The sequence below is a fragment of the Cucumis melo genome, chromosome 9 (assembly GCF_025177605.1).
Source record: "Cucumis melo cultivar AY chromosome 9, USDA_Cmelo_AY_1.0, whole genome shotgun sequence".
Taxonomy (NCBI): domain Eukaryota; kingdom Viridiplantae; phylum Streptophyta; class Magnoliopsida; order Cucurbitales; family Cucurbitaceae; genus Cucumis; species Cucumis melo.
Window position 1 is genome coordinate 6,357,579 of NC_066865.1, and position 21,189 is coordinate 6,378,767.

Below are 21,189 nucleotides of genomic sequence, written 5' to 3' on the forward strand. Positions count from 1 at the left end.
TTATTCACTCATAACAAATTTTAGTAACACTAAAATTGCTTTTAAAAATGTGAAAATTTAAATTTAAATTACTTTTGATAAATTAGCAAGTCTATTCGAATTGTAAATCTATATTTTATTTGATGCTTTCATATTTATTAAGTTAAACAGACAAGCAATTAGGATTTTATTTTTAAAAATTGTTTTCGAATCATGTAGATTCTAGATCAATATTTTTATATTTTGTATTTAGAATTTAAATTTTACCCTTCTAAAATTTAGATTTATATTCCATATATATAAAAACAACTAGAAATACAATATGTCATGTTTATTATCAACTCAATTCATCATTTTCAATAAATATGTACTATATGTAATTGACTACAAATTATATAATATTACCAAATATTAATTATATAAATATTTTAATTTAAATTACAAATTTTATTGAAAAAATAGAATTCAATTCCTATGATCTATAATTGAAATTAGTTATTAAGATTTGGTAAAACCATGTAAAATAGTTATATTGGTAGAGACACAATTAGGAAGATTTTTTATATCATAAGGACAATATATGAAGTTTTTCAAATTTAATGTTACTTTCCCAAAGCACAAAGACTAAACTTGCCATTTAACTAATTTCTAAAATATAAGTTATATTCTTAAATAAATAATTAATGTATTATAATAAACTAAATTAAATCTTAACGAATAAGTGAGACTAAAACAGTTTAACCGTAACAATAATTTTATAATTTATAAACATATTATATCACACATCAACATATTTGAAAACATAGAATATAACTTTATTTTTATTTTTTAAAATTACAATCTAATTTGTAAATCGTCTACCAAATACCGTTTGCGAATGAAAACGGACAGCAAAAGAAAATGGATAGACCGACATGGAAAGATGGAGAAATTCCGTTTTCTAATGTTGTCGAACAAATGCTAAAACTTTCAGAGATTGGCCGATCGAATTCGAATTCAAATTCAAATTCAAATTCAAGTTGCGACTCGAAAATCCCTATCGGTATATATGGAATTCTTTGTTTGTGCAAATTCCAACTGATCAATAGTACTTTCTTTTAACTTTCATGATGTGTTTCTGATACACTCCGATAAATTTTACGGTCATCTTATTGGGGTTTGAGTAGGAATCGAGCTCTGGATGACAATAAATCTCATTGCATTGCATGTGATATTTTTCTGCTGGAGGTACCGAATATATTCTTGAAAATGACCTAATTGTCTTTATTCCCACGTATTTTTTGTACATTCAATTCTCAACAATTATGTAATATTGTTGTTTGATCATGAAAGCTTGGATTGCAGTTGAATAGTTAGAGCTGTATGTGATCTTGGAAATCCTTAATTACTTGCGCTTTCCGTAAAATTAGTGTATTCTTATAGAAGAGCTTTTGTGCAGTTTTTTTTAGTCGTCATATCTCCTTTTGTTTCCATTAGGAAAAATGAATGAGTACACAAACATCCAAATAAGACTTCACAGATGATTACAAAAAACTTTCGTCTCCTGAGCTCAAAAGGAAATGACCAAATTATCCATTTTCAACCCTCAACTCTATTGTTCTTCAATCTCTAATTACGTAAATATAATATTAAATTTATTTTCACCTGCTACTGTGTCAATCAGGCATTCAACAACATGTACTCTAACAAACCACAAGATACAACCATTATCCTTGAAAGAATGGAGGAGGAACTCCTCAATCATCCCCAACAGATCTTTATAGCTAACAAGTTGTAAATCAAAAGCATGCATTTACAAAAAGATACCACACCTATGTGCATAGATCTTCCTGATCTCTGCCTTTTCATAGAGGGTACAATGAAATGGGCCAATTAATGACGTCCATTTTCTGGACAATAAAATATAGAGTCCTGACTCTGCCGTGCAAAACCTGCCAGCCAAAGACTGAAGGGTCAGCATTTGCCAAAAGGAACCATCAGGGACTAGGTTAGTGGGCTAACATGCCATTAAATGAAATATTGTGCAACGTTAAGTACGATCATGCAAGTTCTGCCAAGTACTGCAACTGGCAAAAGCTTTGGAATGCCAAAAACAGAAGCTTCAGTAGCACAGTAAAGAGGTCCAAAAGGTTGTGATTTCTAATCTTAGACAGTGGGTTCTTGACGTGGGTTTGATGTTGACACATTATTTGCTACATATTTCTTTTCCCGTGAGCCTTGGAGTGCTGTCAATCTCTCAATTTAGTAATTTCTAGAGGAAGGATTTACGGCCCACCAGAGGGACTGATCCCATTTGAATTTTCATCTCCGTTCTAAAAGTTGCCAAAACTCGGTTATAGAACGACTTAGATGAATATAATTTGATGAAATGTCCATGCTGATATCATTGAGGAAAGGGGTAAATTTCTTCCTTCCCATTTCCTTTTTGAAATAGGCCAATTTCTTCAAGATCATTGATGTTTTATTACTTCTGTTATTCATTTTTATCAAAATATCGTGCAAGCCTTGGCGTTTGCGTTCTCTCATTTTATTTTCTTATTTATTTATGAGACTTATTGTTCCCTTCCAGAATGATGGCTTTGGTTCATGAACCATAGCAAAAAAGGACAAACTTCGTTGAACTCCAAAAGTTGATGGGGTCAGTCTGGCAAATTATCTGGTACCTATGATTATGAAGTTCTATTATCATGCAATATACTCTAACCTTAGAAAATAATACTTCAGATTTTAATCTGTAGATCACCATTTTAATAAGCTATATGATTTCCAAATCTAAATAAAGCTGGTTATTGATAGTGGAAAGAAAAAACCTATATAAAGAAGACAGAAAACTCAAACTTGGTATGCTTAAGGAAAAATGAGAAATCAGGAACTAGGAGAGATGACAAGGATCAATTTCTTTATGTTCAAATGAATCTTCAAATGAATCTTCTAATTTTGAATGTATTAGATTTAGAACTGCATCTTTTTTTCTTTCCCCTCTTGACACCCTCGAAGATGAATATTGCGCAGTTTGTTCCCTTTTTCATTGAACTGCTTCCATTTTGAAAACGTTACGTTTTATCATCCTGAATCTGCAATGAATTTGTATCCGTATCTTGACAGGCATTCGCAATTATGCTCAATCTGGTGGCAGTTAGTAAACATAAGTTCGCTTTGAACAGCCGTGTTGACAATATGGTAGAAGCAACAACCAATTAAAGCACGACAACTCCAGAAAAATAACTATTTTTATTCACTGGAAGAACTTGAAAATGGGCCTCCAATGTTAATAAGTGGCGCTTTCTAAATAGTGATGAGGGAGAGAGTAGCCAAATGACTAGTTTGGCTACACTATTGGAGGATTCCACCTTGTTGCTAGAGGTTATAAGTTTTGTCTGCTTGGAGAATTCTTCAGTTGCTCTGGCCCCATTCACGTGGATTGGAGTCTGATGACGCATAGAGAAAGACAAAGATATTCTCATTCACAAATCTCTTCTAATCTCTTCTCAACCAATGATCACCCATCTCTCACGTGGGACTGCTGGACCCACCTACCTCGTCCCTGCACTTATTTAAACACTAGTTTGGCTAATTATTATAATGCAATAGCTGTAGCTCCCCATATGAGTTGATCACTTACAACCATCAACTCTCTTGCTCTCTATAGCAGATATCTCATTTTTCTTTGCTCAAGCAGTAGGATATCAGAAGTTTTCTAATTATAAAACATGGCAGATTCTTCTTCTTCATACATACATATGGTACTTGGAAATTTTCGGTTTGATTATTTTCATTTTATGATTTAAATCCATTCCATTTGCATTAATAATTCCTGGGAAAATTTTCGCTGCAGGTGCAGCACCTGATAGAGAAGTGTCTGATCTTCCACATGACAAAAGAAGAGTGCATGAATGCCCTCTCTAAACATGCAGATATTAAACCTATCATCACGTCAACGGGTAAACTCTGTCTTCAAGTAATAGATATAATCATGATGACGGCTGTACTTGAATAAGATTTGTTCTGTAGGTTGTACAACTGTGTCTTTGACTTCGATGTGAATAACTATATTTGATACTTTTAAATGGGTTTTGACTTCAAAGACCATTCCTTTAAAAATCATGACACTCGGTAACTCAACTGTGAAAACCAAAAGCATTATGCTATTATCGATCATGCATGATCTTATTCAGTTGGAGTTTGGTAGAAGGAATCACCAGGTGACTAGGTTAAAAAAAGTATATTGGTTATCTTAGGTGTTAAGTAGCCTTTTCTTCAGCAAGTACATAGGTCAAAATTCTATAATGCTTTTAAAAACTTGAGTTGGAAGTTTCTGAAGTTGTACTAGATGAAATGATGGCCAAACATTTCCGGATTCTCTTTCTTTGTTCCTCCCTCTCATCAAACATATACAAATGCTTGATATAGTTATATAATGTACGAATAATATTTCACCTACATCTTTCAACATTAATATAGACAGTGGTTTCTTTGTAATACAGTATGGAGTGAATTAGAGAAGGAAAACAAAGAATTCTTTGAGGCATATGCACAATCTCATAACAACAGTGACAGAATGTCCGAGGAAGAGACAAGCCAAATGATCCAAAAGATGATATCGGATTCCGGCAAAGGGGACCCTAAAAACTAAGCCTGCCATGAAAACGATCTTACCTCTGAGTTCTGGTTCGTACTTCAAAACTCTCATCATCACAATCAGACAAACTCATAGAGATTTATGTTTGAGGTCCCCACGAATAATTTTTTATCACATACGGAAATGAGCATGGAGTCCATGGTCCCCAACCTATTGTAATATTCCCCCTAGTTGCTACAAAAATAGTTCTGTGCTTCCTTGACCAATCATATTGTGCCATGTCAATGTACATTTACTTGAAGATATCAATTGGAAAATAGTCATTGGATGTTGCTTTATCTACAAAGTTAAATGCTTCATTCTACATAGGGAGGGGGTTTTTTTTCCTTTGTTTTTGTTTTCTTGCTTTTGTCTTATTAGTGCAAGGGAAACCTCTTGCATTGAACAATAAATGAAGCAAATATTCATGTGGGGGACTACTTGGTCTATTCTTGTTTCAAATCGTGAACTTTTTTCTGGGTGAGTGAAGGCGATATTATATGGCTCTCTTTCAGTCACGGGTCCATTAATCAATAGATAGTAGATACCCTGCCCCTTCTCTAGTTTTTTCCACTGGAGAACGTGATACTTGCGGTGAATATACCTGCTGGAAAAGGAAAACAATACTCTTGGGCTTATGTGGGACAAGCCCATGTCTACCTTGATACTCTTTAGAACCCCACACCTCAGGATTCTGCCATATGGGCCATGTACTTCTGTTTGTGATTCTTATATAATTGACTTTGAGTTTGATCGATAGTGCTATACCTATCTAAAATTTAATATCTTATAGCTTTGTCTGAAATTCATATACACTTGCAAGATGAGTAGATGATTGTTCTAAGGCTCTAGATTACTTTATATGATTTCGTTTGTTTAGTTCAATAATATGCAAGTCAAGAATTGGATGTTAAACTTTTGAGATGGTAATTAGTGCTTTATTGGTGGGTTGTTTGGATTGGCGTAGGAAATATGATAACACTGGGGGGAATGATTTTGGATGATATGCCATATCTGTAAAATTAGTACACAATAAAAAAAAAAAAAAAAAAATTAAGCTGTTGGTTTGTATGTTTGTTTTTCCTTCTTTTTAGTTTTTATTTTGAGGCTTTGAGCTACTAGGTTTATGTTGGGACTCTGTCAGATGAATGATCAAAAAATTGGGGAGAAAATGTCAAATGATCCATTTTTTTTGACAAAAAACAATGTCAAATGACTCTTTGCTTACGTCAAATCTGGGTGAAATTATCAAAATACACTTGCGTACACATGGAAAAATAATCTTGCTCAAGCTCATCTTGCACACAAAATCGATGTTGTGCTCTTGCTCACTCACTCAAATCGTTGTCACTTTCGCTTGAAAATCGATGTTGTTCTCACCCAAGTTTCACTATCATTCGTCTCGCTCTCAATGCTCTCATTCTCCCAAAATTGCTCACGGTCTTTATCTCACGATGTCACTTGCTCTCTCCCTCTCTTTCTCACTCTTCACCACTCTCTTCACCGGAGCTGCTCACGTGGACTCGTCGTGTCGGAGAAAAATACATAGAGGAAGGAAAAAATAGAGGAAAAAAGACTGCGAGAGAGAAGAAAAGAACACTATCGTAACTTCATATAGTCATGACATCACCAAAGGGGCATTTACATTTAAAAAAAAAAAAAAAACTAGGTCATTTGCCATTTAAAATTGGTCATCTGTACAATTGTTTCTTACGGTGGGATTTTAAATAAAATATGTTGATGGGATAAATGATGGTTGCAACTCTCTCTTAAAATTTTTTTTAAAAAAAAAACTACTTCAGCCTATCTACTTTCGATGAAATGAAAAATTAGATACTTCAAATCATGAATCGCCCAAATATCTAAGTGTATTCCTATTGGATACGTATATGTTATAAAAAGAATTATGTGCACAATTTCAAGTATATATGCCTTTTGTTTTACACTATTTATTGTTGTATATTGTTCATTGTTTGGTCCTACGTGTTGGTTCCTGCATATCAATGATAATATAGAAAATGAGTCTCATGATTAAGTTTATTGTTATTTACCAGTGTTATGTAACTATAATGAAATGTGAGCTAATTAAAAAAATATGTAATCAACAAAAGTAATACGGGAGAGAGAGTTAATAATTATATTGCATTTGATTATTACTTAGGATCCACACCATTTTTTTTCTTAACCTTTCATCATATATATATATATATATATATATATATATATATATATATATATATATATCATCACCCCCGCTTCATTAAATAATCGACAAGAACAATACAGAGAAGCAGGAAGAAAATGCAAAGCGAAACAAAGCAAACACTAAAGAAGAGGGCTAGAGATAAGCCCCAAACCAAAATAAAAGACAAGCAAAGTAGCTAGACAAAAGCATGTAAGTTCAGAGCTATGGAGGAAGCTTGATAACTGGAAAACAGATTTGATCTACTAGACCAAAGCCTAGATATTGCTTTTATATTTTCCCAGATTTCTGTTGCAGTCTTTTCGTTGCCATTAAAGATTCTCTCATTTCTTTCCAGCCAAATGTTCCAAAGAGCAGATGCAATGGTGTTGAAGAGAATGATGTTTTTTTTTTCTCTTTTGTTTCCAACCGCAAATATGAAGATAGATTTCCTTGGGGTTGTGGAGAGCAATACTTCTTTTAAAGAGGGAGGCAAATTGGTTCCAAATGATTTTTGCAAAGAAACAAGAGATGAAAAGATGGTTTCTGTCTTCTTCACTATTTCTGCAAAGGACACACCAGTTTGGCCTTGAACAAAGATTTGGGATCCTTTTAACAAGTTGATCTGCTGTGTTTATGTTGTCATATAGTAGGGACCATATAAAGAATTTGCACTTTTTGGGCCGGCTGGACTTCTAAAGATTAATAAAAATATGATGGTTTGGAAATGGAATAACTCTGGGGTCAATTAGGTGGATTGCTTTTTTAACCGAAGCAATCAAAAATAAACCATCGGCATTAAGTTTCCAAATTGGAGTGTCGCTACCACCAGCATCAATTTGAGCATTTATTGAGTCTTTAAGCTCTGTCCACAAAGTAACTGAAGGGATGAAAACCCTTTACAGTGTAAGAATTACAGAAACTCAATTTTAATTGGAACCTTAAAAATACCAATACATTGGCAAAAATTAGAAAAACAATTTTGATAGTTAATAATGCTTTGAAGAAAAATACAGATAAGAAAAACTTACGCTCGTTGACGACTCTGAATCTACCAATCACCAAATTTTAGGGCACCACCACTTGAAAACCTTCCTATTCTCTAATTGAGATGGTTTGTGGAAACCAAAATTGGAATAAGGAAATTTTTCTTAGAGAGAATTTTTTGTTCAGAGAGCTTCTTCTTCTTCGCAGAACTCACCCCTTTGATTGTTACGCAAAGTATTCCCACTTCTTCAGACAGAAGAAGTGGGAAGTTGGAGATAATAAACGAGAACGTGGGAAACCACCCACGTTCCCTATTAACTTAATAATTATTATTAAATTAATATATATTAAACTAATTAATTAATTAATTAATTAATTAATTTAATAATTAATTAAATCATATTTAATTAATATTTTCATTTAAATTGATTTAAATGAATATCTCTCGCATAACCTATAGTTTTAATTTAATTAATTTAATTAAATCAAATTAAACTAAACTATTAATTAATTCTCCAATCAATTAATTTCTAAATTAAATATCTTATATTTAATTTAATCCATAATTTGAATCATATTCAAATATAAATTTCTCTCATAACCTATAGTTTTAATATGTATCATATACACGTTAAATTTTAACTTATAGTTTTAATATGAATCTAATTCAAATTAAACTAATATTTGAACTTATTCAAATATTTGATTCTCTCGTAATTTAATTTTAAATCATATCCAAAATTAAATTTATATAATAAAATCTAATTAAAATATACACTTTATATTATAATGTATCAATATACATTATATCAATTCCCAAAGTAAATTTGAACATTTAAAATTACAACCAATATAAATAAATCTCATTACTCTTTTATGAGCTAGGAAGGGGACCTAGTGGACCTACAGATCAGAAGCTACAACGATATGAGATTAATTAGCTAAACTCATTAACTACATTAATCAATATTCGTTAACTGTGTGTACACTCCACTAAAGACTCACAGCTGAACTCTTCTCACTGTAGATATATTTTTGTGTCCACGGATATAGACCAATACCAGTAAGTTAGTCCTTCACAAGTGTTCGTAACACCAGTAAGTTAGTCCTTCACAAGTGTTCGTAACACCAGTTGGGTCAAATTATCATTTTACCCCTAGGCTACCTCAGTCCTTAAATACCAATGCTCCTCTAATGAACAACCTGTTTATGGTCCAACCACTAAACAGAAACCCCTCCCGTGCCATAGAGAGGGTAGGCCCTTTGTTCAAGTCCCGGAGACACCATTTAAGGGAACACTTATCTACTTGCCCTAAAGGTAGGAAGGAGTGAATTCCATATTGTGTGATTATGTTCCCAGGTCCCCACTGGGTCTTGTCCCCAAAATGATAAGGATATTGAGTCGGCAATTTGGCCACTCTCATCCGTACAAATCAAAGGACAGTCTCTCACAAACAGAAGTTCATAATACACTCAGGATTAAGACTAAGTCACCTTGGTCATCATAATGAAATAGAAATCCAACTAGTTAACGGAGTTACATCTAGTGATTACTATTTCGTGGTCCAGTCTTATGAAAACTCATTGTATAGGATACCCTCACTCGCATGTCGCATACATGAACACATTGGATCAATGTGTTTGTATCAAATACAAAGTGAGTCGTATCCATAGTGTTAACAGGATAAGGTACCCAACCTTAACCCTATACTATAGACCCTTTAAGCTGATCTTGAACATTGATCCCCGTATGTCTCTACATACTGTTCAAGACTCATCAAACAGTTTAGGATGTTAGTTTATTGGATTTAGGTTATTAAGACAAAACTAATAATATAATCAATAACACTTATAATAATAAAACACTTTATTAATGGCAGTCAATTGATTATATTTACTATCTACGAGTTTAGGACATAAAACCCAACAGTAACTTCCCAATCCCTCATAGGCCTGCCTAGGCTGAAATCCCAATCAAGCTCTTTAGAGTTCCACATGTCACTAATGGAGCTATTTTGTTTCGTAGATAAAGCAAATAATCTTGGATAGTGCACAGATAGAGGGCTGTTTGTGTGCCAATGACTGTGCCAAAAGGAAAAGTTGTTGCCATTTTTAATTTTCCAGATAACCTGGGATTGAAACCAGTCCAGGCCTTGAATCATAGAGTGCCAAGGGGATCTGCTGCTACTGTAATTGCTTTTGTATGGAATATCTCCCTGAACTGAGCTCCCATATTTGACTGCTATAAATCTCTTCCAAAGAGGGTAATCTTCATGAATGAATCTCCATAACCATTTATTTAAGAGCGCGAAGTTGGTATCTTTAATGCGATTGATACCAAGGCCCCCTTTCAATTTTGGAGAGGTGACCATCGACCATCTAACCAGGTGCAACTTTTAGGTTTCGTTTGAACTATTCTAGAGGAAGTTTCTCCAGGTTTTTTCAATACTTTTGTAAATGGAAGCAGAAGCTTTGAAAACCGAAAGCTGGTATGTAGGAAGGCTAGAAAGAGTGGAATTTATTAAAGTAATTTTTTCACCTTTGGAGAGCAACGAGTACTTCCAGCTGGATAGTTTTTTGCTGACTTTTTCTTTAATATTATCCCAGAAGCATTTTGAGATGGGCTTTCCATCGAGAGGCACTCCCAGGTAGCTAGTGGGAAAAAATTGTGTCGAAACACCCCAAGACGAAGCAACTTGGTTTGTTCTGGCAACATCAACATTTATGGACGAGATGGTAGATTTATTTAAATTTACATTTAGGCCCAAAGCCAGTTGAAAGAGTTGAATGACGTATTTGAGGTTGTTGAGGGAGTCTTCATTGTCTTCTGCAAAGAGAAGGATGTCATCTGCAAAAAGGAGGTGAGTGAGGTTGAGATTGTTGTTCATCCTGACTCCTTTAATTTTATCGCCCAAAGAATCAAGCAGCCTGCTAAGGTAGTCCATAGCAAGGACAAAAATAAAGGGAGAAATTAGATCTTGTCAGATGCCACGGGAAGGTTGGATTTTGCCTCTTAGCCTGCCATTGATAATGATGGAGTATTGGACACTGCTAATGCAAGCTTTTATCCATCTTCTCCATTTAATGGGATAGCCCTTTTTCAGGAGCATATAGTCAATGAAGCTCCAATTAATTTTGTCGAAAGCCTTTTCTAGATCTAGCTTGATAACAAACCCCTTGACTTTCTTGACTCTCCAATAATCGATAGCTTCGTTAGCGATCAGAATGGCATCCGTAATTTCTCTACCCTTTTATAAAAGCCATTTGGTTTTTCGAAACTGTATAAGGAAGAGTTTCTTTTAGCCTTTCTGCTATGACTTTAGCAATAAGCTTGTAGAGGGAGGTTGTTAAGCTTATAGGCCTATAATCCGCTGCCGCCGAGCATTTATCTTTCTTAGCAATCAGAGCAATGTTTGTAACATTGACAGCTTCGTTAATGATACAGTTGTCATGGAAGTCTTTGAAGATATTACAAATATCGCCTTTTATGAGATGCCAAGTTGCTTTGTAGAACTCCATAGTAAAACCATCTGGCTCCGGACTTTTATTATTTGTGAAAGAAGTAAGGGTAGAGTGAATTTCCTCTTCAGAGAACATAGAGCATAGATTTTCTATATGATTAGAGGTTATAGGAGACCAATGAAGGTTGTCAATGAGCCAGGGAGAATCAGTGTTGTTGTCGTTGTAAATATCTTCAAAATGATCCAGGAGAGTTTTTTCTATATCCTTATTGGTAGAACATGGATCTCCACTGTTAGATATAATATTTGAAATGAAGCTCCTTCTTTGTGTTGCAGAGCAAATTCTGTGAAAAAAGGATGAGTTTTCATCTCCTTCTAAGGTCCAAAGCTCTTACATTTTTGGGACCAAATTTGAGCTTCTCTGTAGTCGTATTGGTTGATCTCAGCTTTTAAGGAAGTTCTACGCCTGCTTTGAGCTTCAGAAATTTGGCTTTCTGCTTTAAGTTTATCAATTTCGTCAATTTCTTTGATCCAAGCTCTTTTATCTTCTTCATTGATTTTTTTTTTTTTTTTTGTACTCAGCCTTCATGGTGAAGGATAAATTTTTAAGCTTCTGCATGAAAGAGAATCTCGGATGACCGATCTGTCTCAAATTTTTCCACCAAGTGCCAATGTTGTGTTTAAACCAATTTTCCTTTAAGTGTTGGTTTATAAATCTGAAAGGAGGAGGTCCCCAACTAATATTTGAAGACTCAAGGAGAAGCGGAAAGTGGTCCGAAGTTATTCTAGATAGAGCTTTGGAATAGTGTAAGGAGAACAAATTTTCCCAACCCGTAGTGTATAGAAATCTGTCAATTCTAAAAGACACTGGCTGAACTCTGAGATTGGACCAAGTATATTTGGAATTTGTGAGAGGAGGGTCAATAAGGCTGCTGGCTGTGATGAAGGTATTAAATTTTCTCATACTGTAAGTGCTCGAATTTTGGGTCGAAGTCTTAGCTGAGTATCTAACTATATTGAAGTCACCAGCTAAATGCCAGTTTGGAGAGCACATTGAATTGAGGTCTGTGAGTTCAAACCAAAAATTGTTTATGTTTCTACGTTTAGCAGGCCCATAAATAGCCGAGAGCCACCAAGCAGAATTTGGAAGCCCATTTGGCACGTTAATTTTGATGGAGATGGAGAAGACTTCTATGAAATTTGTCACATTGAACCTGAGATCATCCCACATTGTCAGAATGCCCCCCAAATTTCCAACAGCATTTAAGGAACGCCATTTAATATTGATCGAGCTCCATAAAGATTTTACAATATTTTTTGTGACACCATTTAATTTAGTTATTTCAACCAAAATCACAAAGTCAGGATGGTAACAGGAAATAAGATTTTTTATTTGAACCCTTTTGGAGGGAGAGCATAAACCCTCTAGTGTTCCAGCTTACAATTTTCATATATAACTAACTTGCCCCTTTTCGGTAACACCTGCAGAGGAGCTACCCTTGTAAACATTGGAAACAACATTCAAATTAAAATCACAGTCAACTAGAGCAAGTTTGAGATTTTTTTTTTTTAGCCAATCCACCCGTTGGTCTTTGAATTTACAATCTTCACTTGCTTCTTCTCCAACTTCTTCTTCAATTTTTTCTTCATTTTCTGAGTTTAGCATCTGCCCAAGGCTATCTTTGATAATGTCTGAATGTGTTGGAGATTAAGTGATGGAGAACTGGTCTAGACTAAAAGAAACTCATCCGACATAGGGGACGGAGGCCCCAGGTCCACTGTGAGATTGATGGCTTGGGGCCTGTTTTTATCTTGGTTGGATTGGATTTTAAGCCCACTGTACTTTATTTTATTCTCCTTAGGCATATCGGCCTATGGAGGTGGGCTTTTTTTTTTCTATAGATATGTTTGCCTTTTCTTTGATTTCCTTTTTCGAAATTCTTCAAGAGTTTTTTCTTTGGGCTTTCCACTCGGCTTTTTATCCTTATGGGTGCCTGTGGGGCACTTTTAGGATCATAGAAGTAAGTCTTGCTCTTGAGGGAGTCAAAGAAAACCTTTCTTTTTCCTTGTTTTGGCCTGTTGATTTTGAATTTTCACCTCTATAAAATATTTTCCCTCCCTTATTTTTTGTCACTGTCAAGTCTTCTCTTTCTATCTCCATCTTTCTTTTCTCACTTGAGTCACTGTCGTCATCATAATTTAAATTTTCCATTATTGCGCCTATTTTTTTATTCATTTCTGGAATCAAATCATTTCTTTGTTTTTTCTGTTTGTGTTCTTCCTTTCTGTTCATGTCCGGCAAGATATTTTCCGGCGAGATAGCTAGATTGTCTTCAAAATAATAAGACTCGCAATTAAAATTGAATTCATCAAAGTTTTTCGCCGCTTCTCTAGTAAAAGAACCATGGATACTTGGGTTTCTTTCAAGGTGTCATTTTCCTTCTGCTTGAGCAATGACTTGGACTATGAAATTTTGCCCTTTTTTATCAAACAACTTGATGAACGTCGGAATAAAATCCGACTAGTTGTCTTTTATTCTGATAAAAGCTTCAATGAGGTTTGTGAGCTCTCTGGTTTCACGCACCACATCAATGTATCCTCCACAGGCATCACCAATTTGAATGAAACTTTCTAAGTTCCAAGCGTGCAATGGGATTCCACGAACTTTTATCCAACCTCCATAGCTTGGCACAACTTTCGACGATGCATGTGCTTTTTGGTTCCATTCTTCAAATTTCACATAGAACCACCCCACCGTAGTCCATCCCTTGTTTTTGCAGATCAGATTTGCTTGCTCTTTATCTTTGAAGAAAATCAGTGCTTTATCAGCATGAAAAGGTTTATAGCTTATAGGATGGTCAAGTTGATCTTTTAGCTTCTCAACAATTTTCTCCCAATCATCATGAAAGTATCTTCTCGTTAAGACGACGATCTTGTTCCAATCAAGGACAATTTCAGCAAATCCTTTCCCTACCTTTTTTTTCCCCGTATTTGCATTTATGGACAAGTTGATAATATCATCATCAGAAGAGCTTCCTTTGATAACAACTTCCGCGTATGATCTTCTCTTGTTATCAGAATTAGAATTAGAGCTGGAGTAAATGTATTTGTTCCTTTTGTCAACCATCAGTGTAGAATATTTGACTTTTGCGGGACCTTCTTTTTTGTCATGTAGTAGATTAACAAAGTGAGTCCAACTCGATTTTTCTGTCCCTTCAGGAACAAGAATGCAGCATCTTCTTTCTCTGTCGTCTACTCTGTAAATCTCAGCAATGTACCCTTTCCTGTTGTATGTCTTTTGGACCCACAGGCAATATTTTTCAAATCGCTTTTCCAAGAAAAATCTTGTCGTTCGTGGCGTATCCAATAAAGTTTTGAAAGTGGACTTAAGTCATTCCAAGGATTCCAAAGTGACAGCAATAGAGAAGGATTTGTATGGCCCCACCTCTGTAATAAGCAGCTTAATTTCTCTTGACCGATTGTCCAAGGAAAGGACGAAATCCTTTTTTTCGATGGTGCAGGATCGAGGGAGGTGACGAAGTGTAGTCATTCTGAAAATGGAAGAAAGAAACAAGAAGGAAAATTTGTGAGTGAGAAAGTTGTTGGGAGTACCTTAATAGCCGAAGTTTGTCAAAATCTTTCTTGGTTGTTGGGAGGATCAGCAGGAGTAATTTTAGTTGGTGAACAAATAAATTTCCTTCAAGGGAAGCACAAAGGTTTGCCATGGCAGCTGTTGAGATTTCTCTAAAACTTGGGAAACATAAAGCTTAGAGAGAGAAGCTCTCCCATCTCTCCAGTTTACGATACAAGTAAATTACCTTCCAAACCTTCTCTTCAAATTTCTAAAACCCTCTTCTTTTCTTCTCTTTGGCTTCAATGGCTTCTTCTTCTTCTTCTTCTCAAAAGTTCAAACAAAATTTCAAAGCTTTCCACCATCATCTTCTTCCTCTATCTCTCCACTTTTGCTTCTGCAACCCTAAAAGTGGGTTTTTATCGTTCATCTTGTCCCAATGCTGAGGCTATTGTTAAGAAAGTTGTAAACAAAGCCATCTCTCTAAACCCCGGTGCGGCAGCCGACCTCATCCGATTGCACTTCCATGATTGTTTTATCAGGGTACGTCTCCTTAACCTTTCATCATATATCCATTTTATCTACAACAATATCCCCATATTAGTATTAGTTATCAAGAATGAGTAATTGGTATCCTATTAAATGATATCATCTTATTAAATAACATAAATGTAGATTTAAAAAAAAAAAAAAGAATTGTTGTTTTTCTAGTGTATTAGTTTGAAGATCGTTGGTTTCTCTTTTTCAAAAATCATGTATTTTTTAAAATATGAATCACTGTTTTGTTTATTAAAATTAAACCTACTTAATTCATATGCAGTAAAATAGACTAAAATAGTTATAAAATATAATAAAATATTATCGTATATCTACGATAGATTGTTATCTATGTCTATTTGTATGATGATAAATACAAATAATAGTCTATCTTAATCTATCATAGATATATTGTGATATTTTACTATATTTGTTAATATTTGTACGAGTTTTGTTTTAAATAATTTCATTTAAAATTATGCATTTCTTTTCATTTTAGTTTGGGTTAATCTTTTAAGACATGAAATTTTTAATAATAAATAAAGATGATAAAGGGTGTTTTAATTCCAATAACGTATTATTTAGTTATTATGTTTTAAACCACATCAATAAATTCTTTTATGACTATTGCATTGGTTAAATCTTGGATGGATCACAAATTGTCACATCATTTTTTTTCTTAAATAAAGAATGAAAGTCCAAATAATTAAATTTAGGATTAATTAAAAGATAACATGTGTCCCAAATTAAAACTAAAAAACATAAATTGGCCAATCTCGATGATGTCAAATTGTTTTCGTTATCACCATTAAATCAAGGGCTTTTAACTAAAATAGCCTAAATTGCTACATGATATTACACAATGGGAAAACTATTTGCACGTATAAGGAATTTGCACTCTGTTCGGCGAAAACTACCATCATTTTTTCAAAAATCTACCAATCGTTCGCCATCTCTTCCATTCTTCACTCACATTAGGGTTTTCATTCTTCGTCTCCAGTAGTGCCGACACTGTCTTCCACTGTGTTGCGAAGCAATCTTCCATTCCGGTGAGTCTATTTCTTCAGTCTTATATGAAATAAAATGGGGTATATTTACAACGCAACCTCGAATTTCTTAAGTTTAATTTACAAGTTTGGTCGCCCTAACAAAATATATTAGAAATATATGTCAATAATAATTTATTGTTGTAATTAAGGAGGGGTATATATATACTAAATCATTGAAAAAACATATAATCTTATTCAGTTACTAAGTATCCATATATATGTATTATGGTAAATAAGAAGGGGTATATATATAAGAAATCAGATAGCATACATATCATATTCATCAGTTATTGTATGTCAATTAATATGTATTATTGTATATATAAAAGAGTATATATATAAAAAATCACATAACACATATATCACATTCATTCGTTACTGTATGTCAATTTATATGTATTATTGCATATATGAAGAGGTATATATAAAATTATATGCATTATTCACAGAATAGACAATTCATATTCATTGGCGATTGTATGTAAAATTATATGCATTATTGTATATATGAAGTGATATATATCTAAAACAAGTATTTTGGAACATAAGGTTAAACGTTATAGGAAAACTACGATGTAATGGAATACCAAAAAATATAAGAAATTGAGGAAGAGAACTAACCGAAAGTATGAAGAGAACGAAAGTTGTTGGCGGTTGAGGAAGACAATTAATCGGAATTTGGTGAACAAATTCAATAAGTTACCTTCGGCGAAAAGTGGACGATGTACCGGAATTTGATGACTGCAGATATTACTAGTGAGAAAATTGAAGAAGTTGACGGCGGCGGATGAAGAATTAAGATGATTTAGCCGGCGGATGAAGAATTAATCAAGAGCTACTACCGAATTAATCAAGGTGACGGATGAAGAATTAGTACCAAATTAATCAATATCTATTTTGAAAATTATTTCCATATTAAAAGATATACTATTTGATGATAAATGAAAATGAATTATATAAGGTAACATTTTTTCATTAATAATTAACATTTTACATTAATTAATATAATAATTAAAAAAGTTATGAATTAGATATTAATGATCAATATAATGTAAATAAGAAAATATATACTATTTAAATTTGAAATAACCATATAATTAATGTTAATGATAAGGTTAAAATTGTCCTAAAAATATACGAAATTCTATCAAGAAAAAAAATTATTTTAGAATATTTGTGAAATTTCCTAGTCAAAGTAAGTTTTTTCTCTAAATCTTTCTTAAATCAAATTAATTGTTTTGGTCCAATTTTGAGCTAAAGTTCATTTGAGCCCAAAGCTTAATCTTATAAGAGAACTCTATAAATAAAGTAGTTCTCCTTCAATATTTTAAACTCCACTATTAGAAGACTCAACCTGAACTTTCTTTGAAGATACATACATTATTCACATCAACGTGTCATTCAATCGAGAGAGCCAGAGGATCGAACCACATCATATCATTGTGATTGCAACAATGTTAATTACAAATTGATCGTAAATGTGACCTTATTTAAACCTAGAATTGAAAGAGGAGTAGATAGAAAATTTCCAAATATATTTGAACCAAAATAAAACATGTGTAAATCTTGAAGGGTCCGCCATTTGTTTAACTTACATCTTAAATTTTCCTAAAGTGAGCATTTGGATTACCATATTTGTTTTGCAGTAAAATATCATGACATCTTAACTAAGGTCTTTGGAGAGTTTTTGATGCATGTCTTCCTTAAAAATGTTTTGGGATTTTGTTCCATAATTATCAACGTATAAGATATCGAAATAAAAAAGAAACAAACAAACAACCCTAAAAGAATAAAATGATCGAGGGAATGATTTACCCAAAGGAAATTTCACGTTTATCCTTTTGGTCAAGTTTACTTTTAAATTTCACTAAGTTTAGAGTAAAATCAATAATCTTAGGGGGTGTTTCAAAAATATAATAAATCAAAAAAATATTTACACAGTATAGAACAATTTCGAAAACGAAAAAAACCCACATACCCACAATAGAAAATACAAAAAATGTCTTAGTCATACCCAATTAATCTTGGCCACACACACGCGTGTGTACTTCTTCTTTTAAATTATCATGATACAAGATCGTATAGGAAATGACACACCACACGATCATGCAGGAAATGATACACAACCGTGTAAGTTATATCAACATTGGTCACACACTCGCGTGTAATTCTTCTTTTAAATGATCATGATATACGACTGTGTAGAAAATGATACACGATTGTGAGGACATGATATACGATCGTATAGTTTTCTTTAATGATGGAAAAAATGTTTAGTGTAATTTTTCTTTTAAACGATCATGATAAGTGATTATGTAGTTTTTTTTTTTAACGATGAAAAAAATGTTTCGTCGTGTAATTCTTCTTCTAGGCGATAATGATATGCGATTGTGTAGGAAATGATACACGATCGTGTAGTTCTCTTTAACAATGGAAAAAATGTTTCATGTAATTCTTCTTCTAAACAATCGTGATACGCGATCGTGTAGAAAATGATACATGATCGTGTAGTTTTTTTTAACGATAGGAAAAATGTTTCAAATCCAAATGATTGTTTAGATCCTATTAAAGTGATATTTAAACAATCTTGATATTATGAAAGAGAAGCCGTAAGAAAGAAAGAGAAGATGAAGAAAAAAAAATGAAATTGAAAATGAATAAAAATAGAAAAAAGAAAATTTTGGAAGAAATCTGTATTTTATCTACCCAAAAGAAGATGAACGGAGAAGCTGAAGAAATCTATAATAAAAATAAAAATAGAAGAAAGAAAGAAAAGAGACAAATTGTTTGTAATATCAAGGATAAATTTGAAATTTATGAAAACTTCTACCGACTTCATGAACTTTTTGATTTTGTTACGCGAGCCATAAATATTTTGATATTTTATATTTATAAAAATTAACCTCATCTTAGTTTGAAATTTCATTTCTTTTTAATATCTACGACTAATTGTTTTAAACTTTTATTTCTTTGATGGATATACTTTGTCTAGTTCAAGCATTCGTTTGTTTAAATGGTTTGACCCTCCCAAAAACTAAGTAATTTATTAACTTAGTTTGTTTCTCTCATTCTCTATTTTTTATATATTTATCGAAAAAATCCGATCTTACAAATCTATATTTTAAACACATAAATTTATTAACTTCAACGTAATAATTCAAATACTTATTAACTAATTAGTTGAGTGAACCAAAATAACTCCTTAGGTGGTTTGGATTATATATATATATATATATATATATAGTTATTAATTTATGCAAATTTGGTTTTGTTGGGATTTTTATTTATTAGTTGGGTATGCTAATTAGATTGGTAGTATCTTATACTTGAGATTATCAAATAAATTAGTAAATTTATATTATATATAGTTACACTTTCGACTAACAATCACTTTACTGTTATATATAAAATCCATCTATTCAATCTATAACTTTTCCTGCCATTCACAAATATTATTTTATCCCATCCATAATATTGTCTTTATAAACAAAAAATATTGACATCAACCTTAAAATATCATTTTTGATTATTGTAGTTTTTCAGTTTCATTCTACGTTCGTCTTTATATTTTAAAATGTGTAATTTTAATTTTAATTTTAATTTCAATAAATACTAATAAATATCTATTGAATGAAACCTTTAATACATGCATTAGAAAATTTGTAATTTTATAATTTTGAAGTTATATTGAATTAAAACTTAATTCGTAATTGTATTGTAATTTAAATATTAAATTTTCATAAATAAGTCAATTTGGACACTGTGGATCGATTTTTTATTTGATTTAACTCAAAATTATAATAACTTAAATAATATTTTTTTATGGGTCTTCAAGAATTCATACACAAAATCTATCTATAAATATAATCACACATAAAAAAGATCCTTCGAGAATGAATATATAAATATAAAATAGTTACGTGCTTCAATAAATTTATGGATCACAAACTAAGTAAACCAAGAAACTTATTAAATAAAACGTCACAAAAATGTCATATAATATTTAATTTTCCTCTTACCAAATCAATCAAACCTTAATATATTTATGTTATTAAAGTTATAGAATTAGAATCAATAAATAAACATCATAATGAATAAGACAAAATCTAGAGTGGCTTTAGGTGTTGCCCTAATAATATTTATAATAATTAAAACAATAAATTATTTATATTATTATTTAAAGACAAAGAGAGAGAGAGAGAGAGAGAGAGAGAGAGAGAGAGAGAGAGGGCCTTAGTTTAGGTCAAAGGCTAATGCATGAACATGTGATGTGCCACAAATCACATCAGAATATTAATTGTAAGGTATCATTTTTTATTATTTATTTCCACTACTCTTTTTCTGTATGTCCACTCCATATAACACATATGGATTAGGTTAGCTACCTCAGCCACCTAATGTGACCTAGTCGACTGAAAAACCATCAATTTTGTAGCTAAATTTTAGCAAATATAAAATCATTAATTAGTGTGTTATGGTCTAAAATGTAATTAAAAAGTAGGTCTAGTTTGATTAAGGTAGGTTATTAATGTTGCCCTTATAAATGCTGTTATTCTCATATTAGGAGAGTTATGAATAATGTGATATGTAGTTATTGTTATTACAATGCTTTGATCTAATTTTGGAAGGAATTGAAAGTTACTATTTGTAAATCGATCCTTTCTTTTTCATAGTTCGATCCTAAAAATTCTCAACTCATTAGTTTCGTCTTTGTTCACATGCTTTCTTTGAGAATTTTTGTATGGACATGTGAATGAGGGAAACGTATAATGAAAATACTGGCGTTGGTTTGTGTGGCAATTGAG

General features: G+C 32.5%; 1 protein-coding gene across 1 annotated transcript; it reads left to right on the forward strand.

Annotated features, from left to right (window-relative positions):
- Positions 1-3,554: 3,554 nt before the first annotated feature.
- Positions 3,555-4,896, forward strand: LOC103501658 (uncharacterized). The gene is made up of 3 exons (XM_008465301.3): positions 3,555-3,722; positions 3,815-3,920; positions 4,464-4,896. The coding sequence occupies exons 1-3, from the start codon at positions 3,690-3,692 to the stop codon at positions 4,610-4,612; spliced, it is 288 nt and encodes a 95-aa protein (XP_008463523.1). The 5' UTR covers positions 3,555-3,689; the 3' UTR covers positions 4,613-4,896.
- The last annotated feature ends 16,293 nt before the right edge of the window (positions 4,897-21,189 follow it).

Excerpts from the sequence above, each read along its gene's own strand:
- LOC103501658 (XM_008465301.3), top strand. The coding sequence starts at position 3,690 with ATGGCAGATTCTTCTTCTTCATACATACATATG. Across the intron at positions 3,723-3,814 it reads CTTCTTCATACATACATATG|GTGCAGCACCTGATAGAGAA; the intron begins GTACTTGGAAAT and ends TTTTCGCTGCAG. Across the intron at positions 3,921-4,463 it reads ACCTATCATCACGTCAACGG|TATGGAGTGAATTAGAGAAG; the intron begins GTAAACTCTGTC and ends TTTGTAATACAG.